Genomic DNA, 27,946 nt, shown 5'->3' with positions numbered 1-27,946 from the left:
TCTTCAGTGGTTGGCCATCGGGTATCGTTGCTTCACCAAATCACAACCGAGAAGGCTGACTATAGGGTGATAAAAAAAGAAGGCTAGGGTTAAAGCCGTACCGAGAAACGAAGACACTTCAGCGGTAGACTTTACCGGGACAAGGCATGGTATTCTCTGCTTTACACTTTGGCCGCACGGCGAGAACAAATAAATAAGATTTTGCTGTTGAAGAAAGTTTTTTTTGTGGACGTTTGCACATTGTTATAAGTGAAGCATGGGTGTGAAACACCTTCAGCTCGGCCTGGCGAGGTGGATACTCCTCAGCATTCTGATAACGAGTGTTATTGCAAGTAAGTTCCAAAAGTTTTTGTTCTGCTAAATATTAGATTTTACTATTTTGTCTGTTGACTGTTTTTCTATTAAATGTTAGGCTTACCACTTTTTATTTCTGTAGAATGTTTACTCTCTAAGAGACAAAAATGTAAAAACAACTGATCACACCTTTTGTTTACCGTACTTTCTCCCCCAAAAACCCTAAACCAAAGCAAAACAAAAAACGAATAATTGGCTCCCACATCCATGTTTTTGTTTTTGTTATAACGACGTTAGACCCATAATTATAACTGTTTTAACGTTTTTTTTTTGTTTTTTTTATACAATAAACAAAATCCCATATCCAAGTACTAACAACCACATTTCGTTAATTCTGATATCTGACCATTCGGGGAAAATTATTTAATTGGAATATCTTTTTGAATTACAGTTGTTTTTCCTGCAGACTGGGTAAGTCTTGCGCTTATTCTAACATTGAAAATAACCCTTGTGCGCGAGCAGGCCTGTCGGGATAGACATAGTAACAATATTCATTTTATATATTTTTGTCAAGGGAACTTTTGTGAAGTATTTCCCCCCCCCCCACGCCAAAAAAGAAGAAGTTGTTTTCAGCTTAGCTTAAAGCACTGCACTTATTTCCCTTTAATAAACCGTTTCCAGAAGATTCGAGATATTGTGGAGCTATGTAATGGTTTGGATGGTGCTCCCCGGCGCAATAATGTTTCAGATCAAACCTGAAACACGGGGCGAACCCCTTCTCTTTACGATTAGTGCACCGGGTTCTTTCACGGGGCATATGGATGTACTATGGCCCATCCGAATGACGCAGCAGAAATTGTTACGAGTTTACACAAGTGTCACGACCGGGACTCAAACCCGCACTGGGTTGGGTCGCCTATAGAGCATACACAGAGTACACACCCAACTTGCGGGATTCACATGCAGATTTGTTGTTTTTGTGTCACGGAATCAGGGCTCGTTTCACTAATTGTGATTTTTCCCCTGATAGTGGAACAGCCCAATTTCGTAGAGCTGCTTGAGCACAAGAAGTAGCTAAGCACAACTAAACTATGCTTACCAGAACAAGGTTATCTGTCAAAGTACCATGTCACATGCACGATTTGTGACTGGTATCCTGCTTATTTTTGCTCAGCAGAAAGTTGGCTTTATAAAACTGGGCCCAGGTCTTGTATAATGTAGTAATATGGGCTTAACATGGAATTGCAGTCCCCGTCATCCATTTGACAGGGATCGAACTTTGACCGATGTGTGTTTTTAGGAAAAGGAAGTACCCGGCAAACTTTGGGAAGTCACGATTTTTCTCCCTCGTGCCCATAACTGATTAAGTAGAGCACACCGGAAAGTATGGTGCTAGTCGATTTAAAGTTGAAGGAAGTTCAACGTCTCACTATCAAACCCGTTACAGCCTAGGAATAACGCCTAGCGGATATGGCTTTAAAGGGTACAATATTGGAACCAGTCTGGTTTGTGCTGAAGTATAGGTTATACCTGAAGAGAGAGGTCATTTATCACACCACAAGAAATGAATCTACGAAATGCTTCAGGCAATTTTTCAGGCATCTTAAAAACACAATTTTATGCAAGGATGTGTTTTTATGTTCATTATTTTCTTGAAAATTCGATGACCAATTGAGCCCAAACTTTCACAGGTTTGCTATTTTTGCTTATGTTTTGATAAACCAAGTGAGGATACTGGTCGTTGACAACTGTCAAAAGTATAGCCCACAGTACCAAATTTGCACGTCTTTATGGCAAGCAAAGCCTATAAGCCAGCCCCAAAACCGAAGCAATTGCTTCGGAACGGGTCTATATTTAACGTTCTCCCCGTGGAAAGCAATACCCAGAAGTTTCTCCTCAAAAATTGTCACAGTCATTTTGTTGACGCAAATACAATGTTCCCAAGTGCCTGAAAGTTTAACCTGCGGTTCCTGTGCGCAGGATTCAAGGCACTGGACACTATTGGTAATTACTCAGAATAAAAATTGTTAGCGTAACGAGTAACGGAAAGCTGCTGATATTATAAAACATAGTCAGAAACGACTCCCTCTGAAGTAATGTATTTTTTTATAAAGAGGTAACTTCTCATTCAAATGCTATAAGACTTCAGATCTGAATCACTTTTTGAAGGCATCTGAAAGCGCTTGTGCAAAACGGGTGTTTTACTTTCATTATTCTCTTGCAACTTCGATGACCTACTGATAAAATGTTCACAGGTTTGATTTGTTATGTTATGTCGGGGTACAAACAGTGAGAATACTGATCTTTGACAATATTAACAAAGGTGTCCAGGGTGGATTTCACAGAGTAAGGACTATAGTCTTATCTCGATTTACTCGTCCTAACTTTGACTATAGTAGCCTTAGGTTTTTAATAAGTTTGAAAACAGTTCTAGGACAAGTCAGTAAGTTTAGTCTTGTCTCAAGTTACTCGTCGTAACTAAGGACTAGCCTCAAGTTTTTAATCAGTTCTAAAGAGTTCTACGACAAGTCCTTAAGTTTGGACTTTTTCTTTGTGAAATCAATCCAGTATCTTTAAGAATTCACACACCCAAAATGTTCTCAGCCATGAACATCCTGAGTGCAGTAAATTTATTACATCCTTGGAGTTGGACGTGCGTACTTCAATGTCACATCCAAGGTGACCTTAATATTCACGTTGTACGTGATCAGCTGTGTTTTGATGATGTGATAAAAGGGGGACTCAGCTGAACTTGATTTCCCCGAAGAAACTGACTTATTGTTTTCCTTAAAAACTATTTTGAGTGGGTGGCACAGAAGCAAACGACTCAACAAGTTTTGCCGAAGTGCAATTTATTTGAATACACAATTGTTATTCCATGAGCAAGTAGACTTAGGCAGTTGCAAAGGCTCACCAACCAAAAAGGATAAGGTTTAACGATTTTTTTTTGTAAAGCATGTTCTGCCTGTATTTAAGGGTTTAAACTTAACCTGTTTGTTAATGGAATAATTTGATATGCTAATTGTATTATTGCGAATTTTGATGGTTGTACCCAGAGCCCCAAGGGAGAACAGTTCATTGACAAAATTTGTAGGTCAACCATTTAATGGTTGAGCTACCCTTAGACAAAATACAAATTTAGTTAAATTATTTCACCGAAAAACCGTGTGAAGTATCAAAATCACCCACCCTCAACCGAACGCGTGTGAACGTCAACAGTTAAATGTGTATATATTTAAAGGCAGTGGACATTATTGGTAATTACTCAAAATAATTATTGGCACAAAACCTTTATTGGTGACGAGTAATGGGGAGAGGTTGATGGTATAAAACATTGTGAGAAACGGCACCCTCTGAAGTGCCATAGTTTTCGAGAAAGAAGTAATTTTCCACGAATTTGATTTCGAGACCTCAGATTTAGAACTTACGGTCTCGAAATCAACCATGTAAACGCACACAACTTCGTGTGACGAGGGTGTTTTTTCTTTCATTATTATCTCGCAACTTCAATGACCGATTGAGCTCATATTTTCACAGCTTTGTTATTTAATGCATATGTTGAGATACACCAACTGTGAAGGCTAGTCTTGAACAATTACCAATAGTGTCCACTGCCTTTGACAACAATGTTATTGCACAATGTTTACAATCTTCTGATTGAAAAAATAGAATTAGCTTTTGAACAAAACAAGTTAATGGCCTGACGTTTCGACCCTAGCAGAAACTTTCTCAAATGCTAAAATAAAAACACACACGTGAACAAGGGTCGATTTCACAAAGAATTGGGACTAGTCCTCAAGAAGTTGAGACCAAATTAAGACGTTGAGACCAAATTAAGAACTGAGTCCGCGGTAGTACAGTTAATTACAACCCTATAAGCTTTAAAGGCAGTGGACACTATTGGTAATTACTCAAAATAATTGTTAGCATAAAACCTTTCTTGGTAACGAGTAATGGGGAGAGGTTGGTGGTATAAAACATTGTGAGCAACGGCACCCTCTGAAGTGCCATAGTTTTCGAGAAAGAAGTAATTTTCCACGAATTTAATTTCGAGACCTCAGATTTAGAACTTGAGGTCTCGAAATCAACCATCTAAACGCACACACCTTCGTGTGACAAGGTTTTGTTTCTTTTTTCATTCATATCTCGCAAGTTCGATGACCGATTGAGCTCAAATTTTCACAGGTTCATTATTTTATGCATATGTTGAGATATACCACCTGTTGAGGCTAGTCTTTGACAATTACCAAAAGTGTCCACGCGTCGGCCTTTAAGTAGTAGTCCCAGCCTAATTTCTATACCATCCGCCCAGGTAATAGTTAATAAGCAGGACAGTTCTTTTCAGAACTGAGAAGTCTCTCGAACACCCGAACAATCTACTCCGCGGTAGTAGAATTAAGCAAGACAGTTCTCTAAGAACAAACTCAACCTGGCAAGTTGATACACACATGGTGTTACCGCAAACCAAATATATATTGATACCTCACCATGCAATGCCTCAAATCCTGTATAGTCCTAACTTAGGAATAGTCATAGAAGATATAAAAAAAAACTATGGCGAGTCCTTAGTTAGAACGAGTAGCTCGTCCTAACTCGAGATAAGACTAGTCTTAACTATTTGTGAAATCGTAACTATTAAGTGTAACCAACTCTTCTGATCGTGTGAATTTCCTTCACCAGAATGTACCAAGAAATGTTCCAACCATCGCACTCCAGTATGCGGTTCTGACGGTCAGACCTACAAGAATCAGTGCAAGCTGGAGAATCGAGCTTGCAGCAGACCCAATCTGTACCTACTGAGCCAAGGAGATTGCAACCTTCAAGGTGAGTGTCGTACGGGAGAGCACGGAGCAATAAACTAGATGTTGCTCCACGGAGAGAGCCAACAGTTCAAGACAGTAACCTTTCTTTCATGGAACACCGGATTGATGGCACACGAGGGTTTTGATTGTGACGTGCCTCAATTAAAGTCTCCAGTCTGATCGAAACGTCGAGTTGAAACCAACGGTTCTTTTCAGAACCACCCCAACTCATTTAGAGATAGTTTTTACATGGTGTTACCACAAACCCTTCCATATCGTATTTCCACTATGCAAAGTTTTAAATTATACTCAATTTAATCCCTCAATTCTATAGTTTTCATCATGTTTCAAATTTAAAGTTTAGTCAAAGTTTATCACTGTTACTCTCTTCCTAAACCAAATGTAGTTACTAATTAATTCTAGTTTTCTTCACGTGCTGCATTTTTGTTTCTTCAAAGTTTAGTTCAAAGTTAAAGACACTGGACACTATTGGTAATTGTCAAAGACTAGCCTTCACGGTTGGTGTATCTCAACATATGCACAAAATAACAAACCTGTGAAAATTTGAGCTCAATTGGTTGTCGAAGTTGCGAGATATTAATGAAAGAAAAAAACACCCTCGTCGCAACATGGTCACACGACGTTGTGTGCTTTCAGATGCTTGATTTCGAGACCTCAAATTCTAAATCTGAGGTCTCGAAATCAAATTCGTGGAAAATTACTTCTTTCTCGAAAACTACGTCACTTCAGATGGAGCCGTTTCTCACAATGTTTTATACTATCAACCTCTCCCCATTACTCGTTACCAAGAAAGGTTTTAGGCTGATAATTATTTTGGGTAATTACCAATAGTGTCCACTGCCTTTAATCAATGTTACTCTCTTCATAAACCAAAATTAAGCCAGAACCTCCTGACGCCCTACTAAATGACAAAAAAACATTCTTATAGTTTTCATCATGTTTTTGCATTCAGTTTCTTCAAAGCTCAAAGTTGAGTTCAAAGTTATCAATGTTTACTCTCTCACTACAACCAAAATTACTTAAAGTAACAAAACCACTTCACTGTTATCAAAATAAAGCCCGACACTTATACACTTAAAACCCAATCTACGTCGCCCCGGGCGTGATTCGAACCGGGGTCATAAAGGTGAGAGGCGATGGTAAGATACCACTACACCAACCCGATCACCGGGTCTCTGCCCTTTGGTATACCTTTTCCCATTCAGACTCTTCGTGGTGCCACGGATTGCGAAGTGCACTTTCGGTACTCGTTGAAAGACATCCAACTGATGAAGAAGTTTATTAAAAGGGCACGTGAACATGGATTCTGATATGGGTTACCATGGTAACGGGGTCAAACACCTCGAGGGGTCAACTGTTTTTGAATAATATTGACCGAGACATTATATCGTTTTCCGACCCATTTGCAACATCTGATATCAATTAACGGCTGACCGAACAGTGGTGCGCTTTTCGTAACCAATAACTTACTGTGATATTCTACTTTTAAAATATCTTATTCACCAAATGCATTTCATAACAAAAGGTTCAAACTATTTTCTAAGACCAACTCGCCCGATCCAAGACAACGTGTTCCTTTAACAGAATTGTGCTTTAAATGTTTTAAAATTTCAAACCAGAGGATGAATTTAAAACGCCATTGATTTCCATTACATTATGTCCCACAGGTTGTAGACGCACCTGTGTGGGTGCTCCTGCGCATGTATGCGGCACGGATGGAGTGACCTACAACAGCCTCTGTGCCCTTGACAATGCGGCTTGCACCGATGCAAGCATCTCCCTGAGAGGACATGGACGCTGTCAAAAAGGTACAGTAACAGTGTCATTGTCAAGTTTGAATTAGGTCATACGCTAACCTACAGTTAAAGACCTTTATCATGGTGCGGCCATCTTGATTTTCTCTCATTTAAATCAGGGTAACCAAACAGAGGCTAGAATAATGAATAGTCTGGTTCCTTTTTTGTGCAATGATTCATTAGCATTTAGCGCTGTCAGTGGATACAGGGAACATGACCAACGTGGCAGCATGATAAAGGTCTATTACTTGGTGGAAACAAATCTGACCCCAAAACCTGGTGCAATGACGTCATCACTCCCTTCAATTGCATTCTGATGTCATCAGTTACGAACACCTGGTTTTTGTAGTTGACTATTATTACTTGGGTCCCTATTTATGGATACGAGGATGAAGTATTTGAGATGGGGGTTTAGGGAAGCCCACTGCGTATAATTTTGTATTTTGAAGTCTAAACAACACAACATAACCATCCTTTGAAAAGAAATACATGTAATGGAGACCGTTATTTTGAAGCGATTGTGAAAGTGCAAACCTAAACAAAACTAAAGATTCTGTAATCCAGCCAACAGTCGCTTTAAAGTTTACAATCTATTTAGGATATCATGTGAGCTTGCGTTGTATTTAGATCGTTACAGGACACCACAACAGCTGAATAAACAAAGTTGACTTCAAATCACAGTTGAATTTGACATTTATATTATTTTTACCTTCTCAAGTGACAAATCTATTTGTACCATCTCAAGTCAAAAATCCCCAATTTATTTTCACTTTCTGAAGTCACAAATCGCCAATTTGATGGAGGTTGAAAAGGTGAAGAGAAAGTCGGAGCCTAACGGCAACAACGCAGCGGGTTGCAACCTCCCAGATTGACGAGATTAGGTTGCAATCTTGCAGGACTTTGACAAGTCGACAAATCAGAAGGATTTTGAAACACTGTAGGGTCGAGTCACCAGTGCAACCCTGTAACCAATATCATAATTCTGATGAGGGACTAAAGGCGACCATTGGACGATTTTGTCTGGTACCCAGGCTATGTTGCATGCGTAGGTAACGATGGCAAATTGAATACTGGTTGACAAATGGTCGTTATCTCGAACTTTTGGTCAATTGACAGCACAAGCACAGAGCACAATTGGAATTTGCAACCCACCCTCTCCAGGACAGCAGCAATGTTTTAAGGAGAGTACAACCATTCAATATTCAATACTCAAGAACCACTTTAAAACCTGTATCTTCTGTTGAAGATCTGCCACTAGCTTTTTAGAATCAGTTATTACTCTTTCAATAGTACTCGTGCTCACTGCTCCAGCATTCAATATGGGTTCATATGGGAATCTTTTGTGTATTTTTATTTACTCTCTTAATGTAAAAGAGTGAAAAACTCACTCTCTTGACCGAGTGGTGCCAATTTCGCTGTTTTGAAAGTGAAATTCAATATGTGTAACTTTTTTTAGTGAAATTGGAACAAACCTTACTCTGAGTCGAGTTGATAGTACCAGTCTCACTCTAAAAAGATTTGTCCGCCATATGGCTCTTTGCAAGAGTGATGTGGCGAACTAAACTAGTGGTTTTCACTCTTTTCCAATAAGAGGGTATAGTTGGCTCTTCATTAAAAGTTACGCCCGTTTATTTTTTAGACTTTTTTGTATTGAGTTCAACTGCTACAATATCTTTAATAAATGCAGTGGCCGCCTAAGTAGTCACGGCAGGCTTATTGCTTCAGCATGCAAGATGGGTTCATAATGGTGCGATTTTTGTATTTGTCTTTGTATCTTTTCTCAAATTGGTTCTGGAAAGTTTGTATTGAATTTTGATCGAAACAAAATGGCGTATGAAACTGGCATTTTAAAATGGCATTTTACAAGTTTGAACCTGATGTTTAAAAACCAGTCCAATCAAACAAAACTCCATTAAGTAGAGTTTCAACAAATGTGCTCGTCAAATTAATTTGTCACCATAAGGATACAAAGTACTAAGTACCATTGCAAGATATTTCTTAAAACGTCACAATTTCCCAAGTCGTACTCAAATTCCTCCTAAACAAAGACGTGATCGTCCAAGGTCTTAATAAAATTTAATTTAATCTTTACCGACACGTCTTTGTTTTGGATGATAGTTGACAAACGTATGCCAGATCTGTACCCGCCATGCAGGCAATTCCCTCGACCAGTGTGAGACCATGACCTACAAAAGACAAAATGTTTGTTTTTATGACCCATTTTTTCTTTGAAGAAAAAAAGAAGTATAACATTACTCCGTTTTATGACCTCCCGTCGCTTCAAATTACTGCAGCCTTAAAATTCTGGATTTTATGTGGTGTTGCTTACACGAGAGTACACTGTTGCCTTGGTTGGAGTCACTTGAAGAAATCATTTGTCGCCAGATTCAATTTCATAGAATTATCGTGTACAGTGCTCCCAACTGGTTTCCAGTTATTTCCAGTTATAGCGTGAGATACCATACATCATAACTTCTGGAAAGATTTGAGCATACTTCATGTTGGGTTTATTCGAGGTCTGATGCTTCACGGGGTCAACTTCGGCTGTTGCCCTGTTGTTCCATGGTCATAAGTCTTTATTCCCAGCCTCGCTAAAGGGCAGTGCGCAGTATCGCCCGCCTGTAGCTCTGCGTACACGTCGTTCCTTGGTCAAATTCTAGCTGCCGCGAAGACAAGCGTCAACCGAAATGAAATCAAGAAGAAAGGCGCGCCAACTGTTGGGTTATCACGTTACGTTACGTTACGTTACGTTACGTTACGTTACTTTACTTTACGTTACGAATATGAGATGACGTCTTGGATCAGGACTACATGGTCAATTGCCTTGGTGCCCTTTGAATTGTTACAATACATGTCCTACCCTTTTCTGATTTAAATTCAACTCGCTATTTTCAAGAAATAAGTAGCCAACTTTTCGTTCAAGAATGAAGAAAGCGCCTCAGGACAAATGTATTGACAGGAGCAAACGTTATCTCATGACAACAATTTCCCAAAGTGATAACGACGACGCCAATCAATAACACCTCACGACAAATAAAAAATAAAATAAAAACCTTTTGGAGAACCGGGGAGCTGAACCGAATGGAGCTGTTGCCTAATGGAGAAATCTTGATTACACAGAGAGTGGTTAACAGTACTTTGATACTTTCTTGATCAATTATCTGTTCTGCTTAAGGTTACATAATACGACAGCATATGGCTTAACAAACAAACAAACAAACAAACAAACAAACAAACAAACAAACAAACAAACAAACAAACACCCCAACACCCAAAACAAATCTCTGACTCGTACTGTCAATTTTTTTTTTTTTTTTTTTTTGCAGAGGTAATCCTGACGGCATTCGGGAGTAACTTCGCCGGGAGTGACAGAAACCTCGTCTTTGAGATAGAAGTGGAGAGCGCAGCCGGCAGCAAGCCGGTCCGGGGGCGAGGCCTGTGGAAGCTCGGTGTCTACGGTTGCCGCTACGACGACGGATGGTGCGATAAGGTCAACCACATGCCCCAGATTCTCAGCGATGATCAGGCCTCTACGCCCCTGGGTGCTGGGGACAAGATCACCATCGGGAACATCAGGGCTGCGTTCGACGCCAGCATGATCGGATGCGAGGACCTGCCTTATATCTGCACGGAGTTCTCAAAGGGAGACGACCCACGGCCGGATTACGTCTTGACCATGCCGGGCCATTTTGATTCGGCCATTATGTGCTTTGAGCTCCCGTGCGTACCTGGCATGGGTAGGTACTTGTTTCGAAAGAAAAACATGAAGACGATCAGAGTATAGTGATCGAAACGTCGAGTCGTTAACCCCCGGTTCTTTTCGGAACAAACACTACTCAAAATGAGATGTACACACGGTGTACACACCCAAACCTCTCTTGAGTTTAAAACAACACACCAAAGAACTCCAAAGTTTTCAAATAGATACAGCGAACTGTTTATTTCCAAAAAGTTCTTACAGAGTCCCCGCAAAAAAAAACAGCGAAAAAACCCGTGCGTAGACTGCATGGGAATGTATCTTGCAAAACAAAAAAGGTGGGGGGACACACCAAAGAACTCAAAATATTTTCAAATAATTAGAATGCAAGACTTTCCTGCCGAATGCTGATTTTTCAACATGTTCTTCCTGGTTATGTTTTTAGTTACGGATCCCCCGCAACCAACCCAAGCGTGCCGCTACGAATGCCCGGAATCTGGCAACACCGTCTGCGGGTCTGATGGGGTGACGTACGCCACAGAGTGCGCCTTGGATAACGAGAACCGATGCAGTGAAGACCCGACTAGCTACCTGCTACAAAGGAAGCACTATGGACCGTGCAGGACAGGTACCTGACGATATCACACCATGAGCCTTTTTGAGATATGGTGCACAGTTTGGTTTGCGGGTACACAGACAGATTTACCCCAACCTAAAACTGCCATTTATTTCCACCATATCTTGAAAATGGATCACAGCACACGTGCCCTGCAAAAGTTGGGTGTTTAAATTGACACCTTGGGTGTTGTAACATTAAAGATATCGAAACCATTATCAACATTTACATCATACGGTGTTTAGATAAAACTAATTTCTGTCAATACAATTTGGTGGTGTTGTTTTAAACCATATGATGTTAATTTTTATATCCTCTTATGTATCTTTATATGTGGCAACATCCATGGTGTCAAATTCTAACATCCCGGTTTTTGTTTGCATTGTAGTCTGCAATTAACTTATCGTATGCAGATACAGTGTTAAAAAAACCACTAACTTCTGCCAATATAACTCGGTGGTCTTATTTTAAACACCATGTACTTGTGATCTTAATTTTGTTTCTCTCTCGGGTATCTATGTGAAAACACCCATGGTGCCAGTGTAAACCCACATTTCTGCAGGGAGTCTGTAATTAACTTTCTTTGCCTGATACGGGAGACGCAAATGGTATGCCCCACCCCTTATAGCCCCCATAACTCACTAATGTTCTCTTTCACATTAACTTCCCACATAAATCCACTGAAAAATTCCTGTGATGTCTAGCTAGCACACAATGCACCCAAAACATGGTCATACAACATATCCAAATCAAGCATCAAATTAATTGAATATATATATACTAGGTATTCAAATACACGGCTCAAAATGGTCCGAATGTGTAGGTTAGTTGAATATGATTGAGTTTAACCCACGTGGAGTTAATTAGGAAAAGCAAACACATTTTGCCTCACGATCACACATTTCCAACTTTCCCCTACACTTCCCGGGCGTTATTATTGACCTATTTAAGATACGGCTCAGAATGTCACTGAATGTAATAACTTATTTGAAATTCACTGAGCACACTTTCAGTGGAGTCAATTGAAAATTACCCGATGTGGAAAACAATGTTAAAAAAATGGAAAAGCCAACACATTTTCCTCTCGATGACACATTTCCTGCTTTCCACCTCTTCTCCCAGGTGTTATAATTGACAGCGTATTCTGGTCAGCCCGGGGTTCTGACGGAACGAGGATAGAACTCGAGTCCCTCATCATGTCCAACGACACTGGGGAGAGCATCTCTGGTCGGAACCTCTGGAAGATGGGTATCTACGGCAGTCGATTCGAAGACGGCTCCGGTCCAAGACTCGGTTACGTACCTCAACTTCTCGATGAAGCACAAGCTTCAACAACTTTCGCTGCTGGAAAGTAAGGCCACCAAGCAGTAAACCATTGTACATATCCATCACTCATTGACGCTCAAGACACTTCAACATACAGTATTTTACAGCAAGGATTTGGGACTACGTTTTGAATGATGAGACCTGCTACTGTTTTCATAACATCATTATAGCGTTTTGTAAGGTGCTGTTATTATTAATGTCATGACCATAATCTTGTTTCACCTGTAGGGCTATTGTTATGAGTGTTGTAGCAGAATTCGACGTTGCCGCGGTGGGTTGTTCGCGCTACCAGTTCCTGTGTCTGGAGTTCACCAAAGGAGATTCTCCCCAACCGCCGTTTCCTTTCACGGGCAATTCCGGACCAGAAGAAAACAGTGTGTTCGTCGCATGTAAACAAGTCCCTTGCAATGGGCAGCCACAACGAGAAATACCGGGTGAATAAACATGAACTCTGGATATACAACAAACCTGTCCTGTTGACAGAAAGACCTGTCCCGTAGGGCCCAATTTTATAGCGCTGCTATGGTGTAAGCGTATTTAACAGGTTAGCAAGAAAATAAGGCGGTTATCTTGCACGTTTACCATGGATTTGCATTGGTACGTCATTCATTTTCGTGCAGTAAGCATTGGAAGGTTTAAGCTTGCTTTTTCGTGTGCTCACGGTAAGCGGCGCAGTTAGCACAAAATCGGCAGTAAAGCAGCTCATGAAACTGGGCCCTGTTGGTACAAAGACCAAGTTATTCTCCCGCCAAAAGAAGGAATTACGAGGGCATTCCAAAACACAACTGGCTTCAATGAGCACTCTTTGAAATAGATAAACCTAACAGAATAACCTAACACATAAAGTTGTGTCTGCACCTACAGTAGCGACTTTGGAGAATCAATTAAAATTTCTCCCCAATAAGATAAAGGGCATACCAATTATTGTAGAGTTAGGAAGGTATGGTTTCTTCTCTACCAGCCAGGCTTCTGATGGATGATACACAAGCCTACATCTGTAAAGGGGGTTACCCTGATTTAGCCAGAGTAGGTGGCAACGGCCACTGGAACAGTAGTTGTTTTGTAGCCCACACCTTGAAGTGGCCTTCCGACCGTGTATGTCCGGCTTGTCTGACTTGCATAAACACAATTATACTAAATATTCATTCTTCCCAACAGCTGATGGACGTGATCGAGTCTACGTCAGCGAGCTGGGATGGGGACTCAAAGCCGGAAGTCGTCGCTCGGACGGTGACTACGACGTCACGATCAACCTAAACGCACGAATCCTCGGGACGGGCGACCGAGTGTCCGGAAACGACCTCGTTCGCGTCGGCCTGTTCGGCAGCAAGAACATCTACGGGGAGGGTGAACGTTTTGCCTTCCGGAAGCAGATACTCACGAGGAGTCAGTCATCCGTGTCGCTCACACCGAACACCAACCTGGTCATTGAGGACATCGAGACACATTTCCCGGTGACTGGAGTGGGCTGCTCCGAGTATGGCTACCTCTGTGCCGAGCTCGGTAGGAGTGAGACGACAAATCAGGACTTCCTCTTGATTCCAGAAAGCCTTGATATCAGCTCTACGGATGATTCCATACTCATATGCAAGGAGATACCGTGCAGCAACCCAGGTAGGAATCAATCAGACTGATTGTAAGGAAAAACTGGTTAAAACTGGTCAACGTTTGCACACACAAAAAATATTACTTGAAACCGCGTGAATGTTCACGAATCATCCTAAGAGTATTTTAATATCACTAAACAAAGGGCGATATTGATGGGTTTTATACACTATTTAAAAAATAAATAGTATAATAAACGATTCGCAATACGCCATCCAACAACATGTTTGAGGTATGGTGGATAACAATTAGGAGTCTGATGTTTTGTTTGACGGTAAACGAACAGATTCACTCAAACCAAACATTGTCCAAGTGTTGTGTCCAACATATCACAAAATGGCAAACTCTCTTCAGCAGGTAAACTGTTTAACTCGTCATTCTCCAAACACTGAACACATCATTTCCCATTCTTGTTCACAGGTGGCCAACGTCCAGGCACCAGTGGAGGTCACGGAGGCACAGCGGCATCGAAAACGGGACGAGTGTCGAATCTTAGCTGGAATCTGAAAGTTGGTCACACCAACAGCAATGGTCCGAGTGATCTCATCATTTCAGTCACTGCCCTGCCCCACGAACGTTCGGACAGCATCTCGGGCGAGGGTCTATGGCGAGTGGGTCTTTACGCCAGTGAGGACAGCAACCCTCTCGGTCGGAAGGAAAGATACAGCCGTCAGATATTGTCCCGTGAGCAGCAATCAGCGCCCCTCGGGCCGAACACCAATCTGGAGCTCACTGAAGTCAACACCCAATTCGATTTGACGGGTCTTGGTTGTGGAGAGCTGAACTACATCTGTCTTGAGTTCACTAGAGGGGATTCCCCGGAACCATCCTTCATCTTGCCTTTGCCCCAAGAAGATAATGATGGGGTCACCGAGCGAATTTCCTCATGCAAAGCATGGCCGTGGTGTCAAGGTATAGTTTCGGTACTTCTCATCAGCTTAAACCATTACATTCCTAGTAAAAACCTCCGTCCAGAACCAAAGACACACTTGTAATCCCTAATATGCAATCAAAAGATATGGTCAACGTAGTTTTCAATTTGCTAGACTGCACTTATGGAACAATCTCTCTCTACACATGAAACAAGCTACCACCTTCTCACCATCCAAGAGTCTCCTCAAAACAAATCTGTGTAATTCATCTTATCTATCATTTTCTTTAGTTCATCTCAGCGCTTATGTAGACTTTCTATTGGAGGTGTTATGTGCTTTATAAATGCAGCTGTTATTATTATTACTTAAAGTTCAAGTAACTACCAGGTAACCACAAGTACCAATACCACAAAGAAACCATTTTCGACCTTGTGTATATAGAACTTCAAATCAACAGCTCTAAAGTGTTAAACATCCAGTGACACTGATTTGGGTCGTATTTATCATTAGGAGGGGACACCACAAGTCACACTGGTGGAAGCACAAGCCATAGCAGCGGGAGTACGGGTCACGAGAGTGGTGGAACAGGAGGTTCGACACACACCACTGGAGGAGGTCAAGAAGACTCCCTGTACGCTGCATTCGCAAATGTCCACTGGGGAAGGCGTCTTGCACCGGACATGTCCGGTGACAAGAACCTCGTCATGGAGCTAACACCTCATCCCCTCAGCAGTGCTGTCACCGGTTACAACTTATGGAGGGTGGGCCTGTTTGGAAGTGACGTCTCAGACGGCACCGGGAGACGATTCGAAGAAATCGAAAACATTTTATCTTATACCGATCGCAGCAAACCATTGGTACTCGGAAAGAGTCTTGACTTTACCATAAGAACGCCGAATGAAGTCAGAGACATGGGTTGCAGGCACTCTTATGAATGTATCGAGTTCACCAAACTTCCGGATTCAATTCCACCCTTTAAGCTTGCTCTTGGAAACAAGGACACCTTTGTTTCTTGCCAGAACATTTCATGTACAGGTTTGTATAACTTAATACCATTTAAACACAAATCCTAGCTTTATTTGTCTTGCCAGAACAAACAGCCATTCAATTTTGATCTACGTTAAGCTCAAAAAAGAAACATCAATTGAAATTTGTGATGTTTATGATGTTTAAGTAAGGGAATAAAAGGGTAGCGACGAGGTCCTCAACGTACGTTTCAAGCCAGCAGGGTCGGCGGCCGTAAGATAAAGGCCCTCGCCGTCGCACGGCAACGACCCTGCAAGGTTTTATGCACACCCACGTGACGCGCTCTCCACCAATAGGAGTAGAGAAACTGTCTGTGGTATTTATGAATAATAATTTAAGGACCAGTGACCAGGAATTATAATGTGGAAGCGCTTTGAGACGGCCTTCGGATATAAAAAACGCTACATAAAAACTGTTTGTTATAATTTTTATGTTAACCACATTACTGCAACTAATTGGGTCCATTAAGTTATAGACGAAAGAATTGCAAAGATAGTTTTTGTCATATGTTGGGATACACCAAGTGAGAATACTGGTTTTTGACAGTTTCCATCGGTGCACTCGCTCGTATCTTTTCGTGGTATGGTGACATCTATATGGACTCTCTTTAAGGCAGTGGACACTATTGGTAATTACTCAAAATAATAATAAGCATAAAACCTTACTTGGTGACGAGTAATGGGGAGAGGTTGATGGTATGATGTATGAAACAATGTATAAAACATTGTGGGAAACGGCTCCCTCTGAAGTGACACAGCTTTCGAGAAAGAAGTATTTTTCAACAAATTTGATTTCAAGACCCCAGATGTAGAATTTGAGTTCTTGAAATCAACCATCTAAACAAACACAACTTCGTGAGACAAGGGTGTTTTTTCTTTTATTGCGCTCAAATTTTCACATTTGTTATTTTATGCATATGTCGAGATGTGAGAACACTGGTCTTTGACAATTTCCAATAGTGTCCAGTGTCTTTATTTACATAGTTTGAATCAACATTCTATCTTTACAGATGCTGGAACTCACGGTGGTGGCGGCAGTGTACACACTGGTGGGATGGGAGGTGCCGGTCACGAGACAGGAGGTCACGGTGGTGGTACCCCAGCAAAACCTAGCACCCACCAACCACGACCCACAGGAGACGCCGTGGCCCTCCATAATCTTCGATGGTCGCGTCCTACCATCTCAGCGGAAAACCCAGCTAAAGTCAACTTCAGGGTACTGCTCACACCAAAACCTCACAGTAGACCAATCGAGGGATTCAACATGTGGAAGTTGTCGATGTTTGGAAGCGACGACGCTCGTGGCACCGGAATGAAGTTCGGTGTGATCAATAGTATCCTATTCAATGGCAATCAGAACAAGCCAGTTGTACCTGGAGAGGACATGGATTTTGAGATCCAAAGATTCTTCAATTTGGCGAAAGCCAGTTGCAGTCACCCTTATCTGTGTTTGGAATTTTCTAAAAACGCGTACTCTACTGTGTCATTTAAACTTGATCTTGGTGCGGACACACTCGTTTCATGCAAGAGGCTAACATGTGATGGTATGTACAAAACATGGCATAAAGGCACTGGATACCTTTGGTACTTAATCAATGTAGTTTTTAGCATAACAAATTACATGGTAACGAGCATATGAGAGCTGTTGGTAGTATACAACATTTTGAGAAACGGCTTCCTGTGAAGAAACGTAGTTTTTGAGAAAGAGGTAATTTTTCACTAAAATATTTAAAGACTTCAGGCCTGGCGCCCCCTTTTTTTTTGACATGTGAAAGCTAACGCATTGAGCAACGAGTGTTTTTGGTGGGTTGCTCGTGCAACCTCGATTACCCGAGTCCAACATTTTCACAGTGTTGTTTTATGCATTTGTTGGGATACACCAAGTGAGAACACTGGTCTTTGATATTTACCAAAAGTGTCCAGTAACTGTAACCGATAACTTATGTTTGTACCCTGACCAGAAGTAGAAGATGCAGTTTAACAACACGCACAATTTAAATCGTTCACCGCGAATGTCGATTACCAAATTATTGAATTGAATTGAATTGGATTGTTTTTATACTTGAAAACAAAACGCTAATAACTGTTTTCTATACTTACAACTGGCTCAGGATGGTCTGGTACGGCCGGACTGGACATCATTTGCCAATGATTAGATTCTAAATACATTATGAAGCTACCAGGATCAGTAGTCTGGTCTATCAAGTCTGGTACCATTGTGTCTTGCTCTCCCCAAAACACAATCCAACAAGCTGTTGCCAATACGGTCAAAACCAAACATCGGTTGACCTACACCCACTTCACACATCTCAATTAAAATGTCCCTTCTCCCCCGAAGATCGTGGTACTGATGGTGGTGGCAACCCATCTCCTCCTAAACGAGGGCCACGCCAGGGCGGCGACGCCCCAGTGGCACTCTCAAATCTTCGCTGGACCCATCCAACGAAAAAAACGGACAACCCAACACATATTACATTCAGGGTTATGTTGACACAAGAGTCCCACAGCGGCTCAATTGATGGCATCAATATGTGGAGGCTGGGAATGTTTAGAAGTGACGAACCGACTGGATCTGAAATGAGGTTTAGCGAGCTCAACAACATCCTATACGGTGGCAACCAGAACAAACCAGTTGTACCCGGACAGAACCTTGAGTTTGAGATCGACAGACGCTACAATTTGGAAGATGCCGCCTGCGCACATCGTTATCTTTGTTTGGAGTTTGCCAAGAACAAATACTCATCTGTACCGTTTGACCTTAATCTTGGTGACACGAACGCTCTTGTCTCGTGCAAGAGGCTAACGTGTGCCTGTTAGTATACTATTATTGCCAAGTTTTCGTTTCATTTACGAAGCTTTTGTTCTTGTCAGTCGTGTTTTATCCAGGTTCTACCCTCTTCCTAGATGCATTATCGATGCGTTGTAGTTGCGTAATGCAACCTACATGTAGTTTAAGAGCGTACCGGTCTCAAGCGATGGTGTTTCTTCCCAGCAGAGTGTGGGTTCGGGTCAAAGTCGTGACACATGTGTCCTTAAACAAGACACTTGCTTTGTCCTTCGGATGATACGTAAAGCCATTGGTCCCATGCGTTGTGCAATGCTTGAAAATAACGCAGTTCACTTATCGAAAACAGAAGGGGTTCGCCTTGGTGTTCCTGGATTGATCAGTAGCAGTGCGCTACCGCATCTTTTAAACAAGTACACGATGATAAGGAAAAAGGTTTCAAACTTCAAAATGTAGCTCTTCTACGTAGGGCCTACCTTGCAGGAAAAAATAATGCGCGCTTTGATATGCCCGTATGGTTGTGAGAAAACGATATAGAAAAACCCTGTATTACCATGCCCTCCCTCCCAAATCTCTTCCCCTTCTCCCTGTCTCTTTCTAGCTAAAAACTGCCTAGGACATTATACCAAGAGTAAAAACAGGCAGCTTGACATTGAACCGTAGTGTTTTGTGGACTTCCCTGTACCAAAGAAAAGTAATTTGTTTCTTCTTGTTGTTAAAGATGGTGGGGAAGAACAAGGTGGTGGCAACCCTCCTGATACTGGTAGCCAGGGTGGTGGAATGGGAGGTCCTACTACCCATGGTGGCAGTAACCCCCAAACGGGAGTTCGCGTGGCCCTCTCTAGCCTTCGTTGGACCAGTCCAACAACCTCGCCGGAAAACCCATCTGTGATGAAATTCAGGGCAATGCTGACACCAGGGACACACAGTGGCTCAGTTGAGGGTTACAACATGTGGAAGATGACAATGTTCGGGAGCGACAGACCAGATGGATCTCAGGCGAGGTTTGGTGAAATAGGAAATGTCCTTTCCGGTGAAAACCTGAAGAAACCAGTAGTACCTGGACAGAACTTGGAGTTTAGTGTCGAGAGGATGTTTGATCTGACAGCAGCTGGATGTGCACATGATTACCTTTGTATAGAGTTCTCTAAAAACACGTACTCCTCCGTGCCATTCAGCATTAATCTTGGTGACACAGAGACTCTCATCTCATGCAAGAGGCTAACATGTGATGGTAAAGTATACAATTTTAAGACACGGAATTATTTCATGACAAAAGAACTGTGAGGTTCTTGGCAACACAGCAGATAATGTTCTCGGTAATTCAGAACCATAAAGTCATAATGCTGACAATTTTATATAATATGCAGTGATCAAAAGGTCCTTGCATGAACAATTAACAATTGAATCGATATAATACAAATAATGCTTCACACGGGTATGTTCGCCACACAAATACTCGGAATGCCACTCTTGATCAATAAACCCCGTTTATACCAGGAGCTCCAAGCTATGCAAAAGCAGTAGTGTGAAGTCCATATAAATTGCACTAAAGACCTTTAATTCTAAAAAGATGGTTTATGATCATCCCCTGAAAGCATTTTGACTCTATGTTTTTATCTTTCCAGATCGCGGCAGCCAGACGCCTACCAACACAGGTCACGGTGGTGGCCAAACCCCAACTAACACAGGTCACGGTGGTGGGAACCCGCCACAGACCCCAGGAGTAATGGTCATCTTTTCTAAAATCAATTGGGGTCGCCTACCAAGCAATCCAGACAGGCCTGGTAACGTCAACCTGAATGTAACTCTTACACCCAATCCCCACAGCAATCCCCTCTCAGGTAGTCGACTTTGGAGTGTTGGCATCTTTGGAAGTGATGCTGCTGATGGAGCAGGGACAAGGTATCAGGAGCAACCTAATGTCCTGTCGAGTAGAGATCAGAACAAAGCCGTGACACCAACGCAGAGGCTCGAGTTTGACATATCAACACCGTTTGACTTCAGCAGTATTGGTTGCGTTCATCCTTATTTCTGCATAGAGTTTGGGAAGAATAGGTACTCCTCGCCCTCCTACATTCTTCGACTTGGTAACAAGGATAGCCTTGTTGCCTGTCAACGCGTCTCCTGTAATCGTGAGTATTATACACTAGGCAGTCGGCCAAGTCTTTACTAAAAGAGCAAGTCTTAATGGGACATTCGCACAAAATTGTTCGATGCATTTAGATAGCCACCCATATAATGTCTTCGCCCCACCCCCACTAGAAACTGTCTGGTTACACCATCACTCTGTTAAGTTCTACTATCTTTGCAAACCTTTACAGCAAACGCAGGTCAAACTCCAGGAGGTCATACACCTGGAGGTCAAACTCCCGGAGGTCATACAAGGCTAGATCCAAGCCTGCCCACAGCAAGGTTCTATAACATCAGTTGGACCCCAACACCTGGAGAAGTCCGTGCTGGACGCATAACAGATCTTAACGTCCGTGCGACGTTGTTCCCAAACCCTGACACTGACACCATCTCTGGGAAGCGACTGTGGAGAATCGGACTGTACGGGAACATGTATAAAGATGGCACAGGACCAGAGAGGATCCACTACAACGAACAGATCCTTACACCCAAGCAGGCGAAGACACCACTTCGCCGAAACAGACCTGTTGTGTTCGACGTGGACACGCGCTTTCCGTTAGAAGGCTTTGGTTGTGATCTTCACAGGTATCTGTGTATAGAGTTTGCCCAGCACAGCCAACCTAATCCAGAATTCAATTTCCCCATTGAGAATGGAGCACATGTGAGCTGTCGGCCATATCTCTGTCAAGGTAATTGAATAACCAGACACCGTCAAAAGCAATTGTTTTATTTTAAATGACACATTCTCTAATCTCTTGAAATGTATTAATATTTTGACACTACACACAAAAACAGGCAGCCTCTTTATGTGTAGTAGTAGTGTCAAGAGTGTAGAGAAACAGGCAAAAGTCAAGTACAATTATAATGTAACTCCAGAAGGGGAGTTGCCCTGGTGGAGTTGAAATAAACATTTTCTATGCACTCTTGAAATGTACAAACCACGAATAGAGATAAAGATACAGGCAAAGTGTATTTTATACACTTTGCCTGTATTTAAAAAGTATCACATTTCTCCTCACTTAGATTCAGGTCAACCCTACCCGGAGCCCGAGCCCCAGCCTGAACCAGCTCCAAACCAAAACTATGCAAGAGTCGACGATTTCAGTTGGAAAATTGGTAACACAAATATGAATGCTAATGGCCTGACGGATCTCCGGGTATTCGTTAATGTCACACCGACTGCAGACACTGACACCATCAGTGGACAGAACTTGTGGCGAATTGGCGTCTACGGGAGTAGGGTCCGAGAAGGAGTGGATGGTTACCAGGATCGATACGACTACAATCCACAGGTATATGCACCTTTATCATACTGTCTTCGTCTTGGCCATGTTCCTTGTACCGAATAACAATAATGAATGCTAATAATCATGTTGCAAATAGGAACCACACTATTTTGTTCCTCCAGCCTCGGTTTGGTTACATTGATATCAATGATAAAGGTCTATTAAAAAGAGTCTCCATTTATTACTTAACTTAATTGTTTTTAATACAGCTAAACAGATATTTGGCAATATAATTTACAGTTTATCTCAAGTTATAGGGTGTCACAGCCGAGCGATTAAGCATCCATTGAAACAAGTTTTTGGTGGTCAAGTCATGGGAGTGTTTGAAACTCGGCCATGACACTTGAGTCCTTGAGCAAGACAATTGTTTCTTTTCACACAGGGGTAAAATGGGTACCTACGAGGTAGAGGTTGATACTGTGTATGAAAAAACATTTGGATGGCTATGGTTACCAAGGTTGTTTGCTCCACAGAAACCTGTGACAGATTAAAGGAATGTTATTGGCCCAATGACCAGGGTACTTTAATTGTAAAGCGCATCAAGAGTTGAGTCACAACAAACTGTCAAATATCTAATAACCTAAGAAACCTTCTCATTCACTGTATACCACATTGACATCAACACAAACTAATTGATCCAAACACTTCTGTACCCATCTGTAACACAGTAGGCGAGGGTGCATTAGTTTACAGAGGCTCAAGCTATTCCTCCAAAATTGTCAAACCAACTCAACTATCATGTTCAAGAAAATGCCAAGGTGAATAATTGTGAACTCACTTAAATATTGTGTGTTTCCTTTATCATGTGCCTTGTTATATTTCACAGGACAAGTGGGCATTATAAGTACATTGAGTATCATCATTATTATCTCAACTCATCAAGAAGTGAAGAGCAAATTACATTAAGTAGCTCATACTTCTTTCATATATACATCCATGTGGACTGTAAAGGGGTAAACCTGTTCAGCCTCAGGAGTAGATGACAACGATCCCAGGAAAAATAGTTGATTGATAGGACCACACCTTGAAGTGGCCTTCACCAGAGTGTGTTTAGCGACATGCAGACAAAAAGAATTTTAATTCTTTTTGCTTAAAAGCACAAAACTTGTCAGAACAATTTTTGAAAGTTAATATTTCTTGGTTTCTCACAGATTCTTCAGGTTCACGATGCCCGCAGAGTCTTCGGCCCAGGTAGACCCTTGAAGTTTGATGTCAACACAAGGTTTGACATGAGACAGCTAGGCTGTGGTCCATACAAGTACTTCTGCGTTGAATTTGGAAAGGACAGTCTTGCTGTTCCAGACTTTTACATGCCACTTTCCAACGGGGATGTCAGTGTCAGTTGTCAGAGGTCCGTCTGTCCAGAAGGCAAGTATATGACCAGACCAAAAATACTTCCAACCATAATGCATGTCATAGCCAAGCGGTTAAGAGCACTGGATTCAAACTCTGGAGTTTCTATTCAACAGAGTGTGGGTTAAAGTCCTAGCTGTGATACCTGTGTCATTAAACAAGACACCTAATAATCATTATGCTTCGTCCTTCAGATGGGACGTAAAAGCTGTTGGTGTTGTTCAACACGTAAACAAAAAGATAGCACTTTTAAAGGGGTCCGCCATGGTGTTCCTGATTTGACTGGCAGCATATTGCGCCATAGCACCTTGTAAAACATTACATGGTGCTATGTTAAAGGAGTACCTATCATATATCAAAGGTAGTCCAACATACCTTACACTGTACGTTAAAGGGCCTTGATGACCATCACTGAGTGACGGATAAGGTGCAATATAAGCTTAGAAGCCACTATTATTATTACTGAAATGTTGGTAACGCCTTAAGCACAGCTGTTATAATGTATCTACATGTATAATGAACTGGTCAATAGACCCAAAATTACATCCATACCGCAAACCAAGACAACACTCTATGAATTCGTAGGCTTCTTTTGTTCTAATGCTGTTAACAGGTGGAAGTCATACTGGAGGTACTGATCATGCTCAGCCCGATCCAGCTACAATGAAGACGGCGAGGTTCTCTCGCATGGACTGGAGACTACTCGGACCAACAGTCTACTCACATGGGGATAGCGATCTACGCATACTAATGGACATAACCCCAAATCCCTCCTCTGACCGGATCGATGGGGGTGCGGGTAGTGGACTGTGGCGGGTTGGCATCTTCGGCAACAGCAACACAAGGGGGTCACACCCTATGAAGATCAACTACGAAAGCCAGATTCTGAGTCTGGAGGACCGTGACAAGAGCCTGATTCCACCAGGACACCTGAACTTTGACATGACCACTCCCTTTAACCTCCGGAGGGCACACTGTGACAGCCAGTATCCATTTTTGTGTCTGGAGCTTTCCAAGGGTGAAAGAGCCTACCCAGACTTTAATTTACCGTTTCCCCGTGGTGCCGACTCCTATGTATCGTGCCAGCCTGCTCCATGTCTTACAAGTGAGTAGCATACAACAGTGTACACAAACTCCTCCTTTGGACAATTAACCTCGCAATTGAGGCTGTCTTAAATTTGGACATGAGACGTTGTCAACATAGGGTAGATGGCCCAAAAAGTTATTAACGCACCTTCTTTAATCAAAGCTGTAATGATAAGATTCCCCGTGTGAGAAGCCTTAAGTACACTCAAAGGACTCGTTCTCTACCAAACAAAATATTCCCTAAAAGTTCAGCAACTGGTGATATGTTACGAACAACCCAATCATTGTTATCCTAACAAATAAATATATATGTATCTTAACAAACTTATCACATTTACACAACAGCTGATACAAGGACGCACGGCACTGTACCTGTAGCTACCGTCACGTCGGTCACTATGGACGGCGCAACCATTCAGCCCGGCATACAAAACAACCTGTTCTTGGATGTGAGTGTGAACATGGCACAATCTAGCTCAAACATTCATGGAGCCAACCTATGGCGTGTCGAGATGTGGGCAAGCAGAAGCTCAACTGGTGAGGGTCTTAAGATAGGCCACAACAGCCAGGTACTCTCCGAAACACAAACCGACCGAAGCTATGTCCCGCCAGAGCCGGTGTACTTCGCTGCAGTACCATTCAGTGTGGACATGAGAAGGAAAGTCTGTGCCGCTGTTGGCTACGTGTGTGCCAAGTTCTCTAAGCAGGATAATGCAGTTCCAGAGTTCAGTCTAGAGGCATCACCAAACAGCAATGTGCTTACTACCTGTCGACCTGTAGATTGCAGCAGTAAGTGAAATCATCAAAATCAAGCTTATTGACTTTGGTTTTACCTATTTTATAGACCAGTGTGTGTAAGCACCGTATACTCAGTACTCTCCCGAGCTCTATTAAAAAAATCACAGGCATACATTCTTGGGTGGGATTCAAACCCATGACCTTTTTCAATTTTAGAGCAGTGTCTTACCCACTTACAAACTAAATCAAGGTGGCAACGACAAACAAAAAAATCAGCTGCCGCAAACTGCTTGCTGATTAAAACGACCTGCGATATTAATGCAGGAACTGCCAATAGCATGGCTTTTTTAAAACACAATCACTTCCTCTGTTCCTCTGTAAAGAAATGGTAAAAATTATTCTGTAAGTACGAAAACGACACACATATAAGTCTTCTATTTGCCATTCTCAGTGTGTGCTCAGAATTAAAATGAACAGATAAATAAAATTCCCAAGCTCTACAAAAAATGTCTTGTGTACTACACCAGTAACATGTAAACAAATCTGCGCCTGAGTGTAATTGAAACTACATCAATGATTTTTTTTTCTTCACTTCTATCCACTCCAGCCCCAACCAATTCCATGATAACAGTCACCGGGCTCTCCCTGTTCCAGATGAGGGATGTTGGCCTCAGACCAGGCCGACCCAACACCCTGACCATTGGTGTCCGAGTCAACTACGACGCGGCGGAAAGTGTCGGCTTCTCAGGAACCAACCTGTGGTCTTTGCAGATGTGGATGTCCGCAAAAGCAAACGGCAAGGGTAACAAAGTCAGCGCGGTAAACCAGGCCTTGGACGCCGAGCTTTCCTCTGTGCCCTTTGTGCTCGGTCGAGACCTGCAGTTCAGGGGTGTAGAGCTCAGCGTAAACCTGATGGGAAAGAGATGCAAAGCTGCACGATACGTGTGCGTGACCTTATCAAAGAACGCAGGATCAAGCGAGTCCTATGAGCTCCTTGCAAGCCCTACTCCCAAAAGCCTGTCCAAGTGCCTTCCTGTCAACTGTTCTTGAATCTTATCGAGGAGGGGCAGGTTGGACACTGGAAAACTATATGCTTGTAGAATAAAGTGTACAGTCCAAAGTAGTTAGAGTGCACTGCATGGCTATAATAATGTGTGCTGTATTACCCAGTACCTGTGTTTGAACATTAATGTGTCACTGTGGAACTGTTTAAAGTCTTACAGACCTACTTCAACGGCAGCAAGTGACCTTTGCTGAATTTCATATAAAATGTTTTCAACCAATAAGACAATTGAGTTCACGCGATTAAAATTTTATAAATTGTGTACAATACAATCCTGTTGAATACCCTTCACTGGTGCTTTTCAGTAAGATATGCAAAAAAGTCATGTTACATCATCACTCATGCTATAACATTACATCATAATATGAAGGAGCTCCATTTTGTATAGCAACTTTGTTTCAGCATGGAGGTATAACAAAGCATGATGTCGAAGAACTGTAATTTTGACGCATGTCAGAAGTGTTTTTAATTTTTCAAAACCTTGGAGGTTGACCCTCAGTTTTTTATCAATAATTAACAACAATTTAGAAAGTACATTGAAATGATAAAAAACACATACAAATCAGGTGTAAATCGCACCCCTGTTAAATTTGTTTGCTTATTAAGTAGCTGTTTAATCATTAAAGACGCATAAACCTTTTTAATACAGTAATTTTCTGCCTTGCAGGATATACAAGGAATAGTTAGTACAAGTAACATGATATTTACTACGAGAAGCAACATTTTTCTGTGCTTAGTGACTTTGTGCTTTAAAGCAGCTCTATGAAATCAGGCACTGGGCAAAAACCGGGGAAGGTCGTGGATCACAAAGGGGGGAGTATTTAGTAGTAAACACCATATCCAGGCTTGGAGTCAAACAGTGCATTTTGTTCTAATTGTTGTGGCTTCAGACCACCTTCTTAAATGGTTCCAAAATACATTTAGATCTTTAATGATCTTGCTCGTCCGAACCCCACCCCACCTCTGATATAAAAAATTCAGGCCTGTGACCCACTAATGCCCTTCTTCGCACTTGACATTGACTGCTCTTTTATTATATGTACCATGTACATGTGCTATTGCTGCTTAAAAATATATATAAATTTATTCTTAAACTTTATATGAATAGTGTAACCTCAGTTAAAAAAGAGAGAGAGAAAAAACAGGCTAAACCGCATTATCATGATTAGGTTACTATGTTGCATTTGAGAATCTGCAAGAGTTGCATATACATGTAACTTAACTTAACTTAACAGTGTACATGTAATGCTTCCATACATATATGTTAATAAATCATTTTTATAAAACATGATTAAAAACGAACAGTGTTTTGCTTACAGTATTTTGCTTCATTATGATAGTAAAGATACTAAGTTTTTATTGATGCTTTATCACAATCGCAGGGCGCCCCAAAGAACTCATATTCTCCCTCCCCCCCCCCCCCCAGGTGGCAGCAGCGAGATTTGAGC

General features: G+C 41.9%; 1 protein-coding gene across 2 annotated transcripts; it reads left to right on the top strand.

The window, feature by feature from the left end:
• The first annotated feature begins 22 nt into the window (after positions 1-22).
• On the top strand, positions 23-27,800 carry LOC117287759. Of its 2 annotated transcripts, XM_033768263.1 has the most exons (20): positions 23-332; positions 4,975-5,118; positions 6,785-6,925; positions 10,240-10,650; positions 11,056-11,238; positions 12,349-12,577; positions 12,781-12,986; positions 13,711-14,166; positions 14,578-15,069; positions 15,540-16,064; positions 17,065-17,598; positions 18,393-18,866; positions 19,561-20,073; positions 20,468-20,974; positions 21,164-21,661; positions 21,996-22,264; positions 23,410-23,626; positions 24,225-24,716; positions 25,043-25,486; positions 26,043-27,800. In XM_033768263.1, the coding sequence occupies exons 1-20, from the start codon at positions 257-259 to the stop codon at positions 26,483-26,485; spliced, it is 7,254 nt and encodes a 2,417-aa protein (XP_033624154.1). In that variant the 5' UTR covers positions 23-256; the 3' UTR covers positions 26,486-27,800. The 2 variants fall into 2 exon arrangements, with proteins under 2 accessions (XP_033624154.1, XP_033624155.1); XM_033768264.1 differs by lacking the exon at positions 18,393-18,866.
• Positions 27,801-27,946: the final 146 nt, after the last annotated feature.

Source organism: Asterias rubens, chromosome 3 (genome assembly GCF_902459465.1).
Source record: "Asterias rubens chromosome 3, eAstRub1.3, whole genome shotgun sequence".
Taxonomy (NCBI): domain Eukaryota; kingdom Metazoa; phylum Echinodermata; class Asteroidea; order Forcipulatida; family Asteriidae; genus Asterias; species Asterias rubens.
Note: the sequence above shows the minus strand (reverse complement) of the source record. Positions and strands in the feature narration are given on the sequence as shown.

Bases quoted from the DNA above. Each gene is read 5' to 3' on its own strand.
- LOC117287759 (XM_033768263.1), top strand. From the start codon at position 257: ATGGGTGTGAAACACCTTCAGCTCGGCCTGGCGAGGTGGATACTCCTC. The intron at 6,926-10,239 runs GTACAGTAACAG...TTTTTTTTGCAG, and splicing joins ACATGGACGCTGTCAAAAAG to AGGTAATCCTGACGGCATTC. The intron at 15,070-15,539 runs GTATAGTTTCGG...ATTTATCATTAG, and splicing joins AGCATGGCCGTGGTGTCAAG to GAGGGGACACCACAAGTCAC.